Raw genomic sequence first — 3,025 nt, 5'->3', positions numbered from 1 at the left:
ATATATATATAAATACAAATATGTTCGTTTTGCTTAGTTGTTTCCAAGATTTCGACGTGGTTAGTTATCAGCAAACAATTTGAAATCCAACCGTAATATAATCTTAATCACTACAACTAAGCATTGTATGTAAGCATTGTATGTAAGCATTGTATATAAGTTATATCATCAAAATTTCAATTTTTAAATCTATCGTTTATAATCTAAGCGTCATTTTAATTTTATAAATTTCTCTTATAAGATTTAGTCTACTTTTGACATATTTGACCTTTGACATTGTTCTATTTCTTTCCTTTTAATTTTCGTGACTGCAATAATTTTATTATAACTTGCCTCGAATCTGTTCTCATCAAATAGATTATAATTATTGCGAATGGCTTAAATTTTCTAATTTCTATTTAACAGATTTCAAAATATCGTACAAAAAATCATACAAACAATTGTACGATTATTCTAAAACTTTCTTTTTTCTTAATAAAAAATCATTTATACAAGAAGTTGATTTCAATCTTGATTGCGGTTTCTTATTTACATGTTTCTATTCATACTCATTATTCGTTTGAATTACGTTTAACTATTTTAATGTCTCACATTTTCAGTCTAACATTATACTTAAAATTTTATTTATGTAAACTAGAAGAAAAATAAAAAAACGTTCATATGTAGAATAAACATTTAAAATTACATATCGAGTATCACTAACGATAAAATATCAATTTAACAATAAAATGCGTTCAAAGATGACTGACTTCGACAAAGATTTTATACAGTTCTTATTATTAAAATGTAAATTGTTGAATTCGATATCCACTAAAATCAATACATTTTGATAATTCTATATTTAAATTGTGAATACATCAGTTGTTTTAAATATTGTAACAGTATAGTCACCTGTCATTTTCAAATCCTTTAAGCTGTTTAATGAGAAAAATAAGTATATGTTAACCGCAATCTTCCGTAATATTATTACTTCGAAAAAAATTATGTATTAAGAAATTATATTTTCTTATAGTTTTAGGTGGATAAACTTAAAAATATACACATTCAATAAAATTTAGATCGTGAGACTTACGAAAAGAATTTAGGGAACGTTATGATAAAGTTAACCGAGGAATACGCCTAAAGAATTTGAAAATTGAATTTGAAAATTGAATTTGAAAAAAAAAGAGGAACATCCATCTCAAATTTTGCAATATTTAAATTGATAGTCAAAGATAATGAGTAATAGCACAAAAAAATATTTATGCTATCATTGTGGTAAGATTTATGTAGTTCATGATTGATATATTTAGTATTTTGATAACTTTGTGTTATTTCAATAGTTATCTGTTTTATGTTGCTATTTTCATATTTATTGTAACAAATAAAAACAATAAAAATAATAATATAACAATAATAAAAATAATTCTAAAGGTGAGCAACTTAACACCTCGAGAGCTTTAATACGACATAATAAAGAGAAACATACTGAAGATAAACCATACAAATGCGAAACATGTGGTAAAACATTTAAGCATGAAATTTATATACATAGTCATGAAATGATTCATACATGGGAAAAATCTTATCAATGCCAATATTGTGAAAAATCATTTATGTGAGTACTTTAAGTGAACAACAAAAATTAAATAAATTATTTGGTAATTCAATGTCTATGCTTAAATTAATTGATAACAAATAATGTTGTCACGATTATTTTGTAGTGAAAAAGGGAATCTAATAATTCATATACAGGTGAAACATAAATTACCATAAACATTGATAAAGATTACAAGTAACAGTGTGTGAGAACATTTTCAATACTAAAAAGAATTTGAATGATTATGTAGAAACAAAACACTGAAAAATCGCATAAATGTGACCAATGTTCATCTACATTTACTCATCATAAGCACTTAAAGGAGCACATGAAAATACATACAGGTGAAAAATTATACCTTTGCGAGATATGTGCTACAAAATTATTGTTAATATTTTTTCTAATTATTTTTCATTTGATTATTTTTATTTTTTATCTTTTTTAATCATAAATGTATTCTATTTTAGGAATGCATATTCTATTTTAGGCAAAAGATTTATCAATAAAGGCCACCTAAACAATCACAGATCTGTACATAGCGATGAAAAGCCGTATGATTGTGAAGTGTGTGGTAAAATCTACAAGCGAAAAAAAGAACTTAATCGACACATTCAAAGATCACATCTAAGGTCACTTATGATATAACGTTTTAATTCATTAGCAGGCTCACATTTGTATTTCTATTTTTGTTACATATTCATAATCATATTATAATAGATTATTGTAATATATCACATCACACATGTGATACATAAAAAATTATTTATTGTTTAGGGTCACTGACATCACCTGTATGACAAGCGAAGAACAAACTGCAACTGACAATGAAAGAGATAAAGAATAATTATAACTACTAATAATAATGACAAATAATAACGACGAACTATGGAATGGAAGAAGAATAAAAATATAACGTTTGTATAAGATTTTATATACTTAGACGGGAGTCTTCCAAAAGATATAACTTTTCTCGGAGGTACAATTAAACACTGTCGGATATAGAAGCACTGTTGACAATACAATACGTTCTAAAGACAAAAGCATCAAGTAAATCTTCACTGTTTAATACTTTTAATAATTTTACATTCTAGTTGGGTTAAAGTAGTAAACTAGCGAACTGAAACAGAATTTTTTGAAATTGATGCTATATTTCACTAGAAAGCGTTATTGCATTTGTGCAATTATAATGAAGTTGAGATTTCAATATTGAAATGTAAGCAATTGATAGCCGCACTTTATATACGTGTGGCATACAATGTTAATGAAAATGTCGCGTTTCTTTTTTTTTGGGCATAAATTAGCAATGACATGTTAAGAAGAAACGAGTAAATGAGTAAGGAGCTTGAAAGGAACAGGGTTGGGTTAATATTTTTTTTAACTGAATAAAATTAAAGTTAAGTTAAAAGTTGAAGGAATAAAAAATTAACTTAACATAAATTAAGTCAA

The 3,025-nt window shown here is 25.5% G+C and overlaps 1 protein-coding gene across 1 annotated transcript in view; it reads left to right on the top strand.

Annotated features, from left to right (window-relative positions):
• Positions 1–2,436, top strand: part of LOC108693578 (gastrula zinc finger protein XlCGF71.1-like) — a 7,972-nt gene extending 5,536 nt beyond the window's left edge. Inside the window, 3 exon segments of the mRNA XM_018202599.1 lie at positions 2,067–2,208; positions 2,354–2,420; positions 2,422–2,436. Coding sequence (XP_018058088.1) covers positions 2,067–2,208; positions 2,354–2,420; positions 2,422–2,436 — 224 coding nt within the window.
• The last annotated feature ends 589 nt before the right edge of the window (positions 2,437–3,025 follow it).

This window comes from Atta colombica, unplaced genomic scaffold, assembly GCF_001594045.1.
Source record: "Atta colombica isolate Treedump-2 unplaced genomic scaffold, Acol1.0 scaffold92, whole genome shotgun sequence".
NCBI classification, from domain to species: domain Eukaryota; kingdom Metazoa; phylum Arthropoda; class Insecta; order Hymenoptera; family Formicidae; genus Atta; species Atta colombica.
The sequence above is the reverse complement of the archived record's forward strand: the minus strand, read 5'-3'. Positions and strand labels throughout refer to the sequence as shown.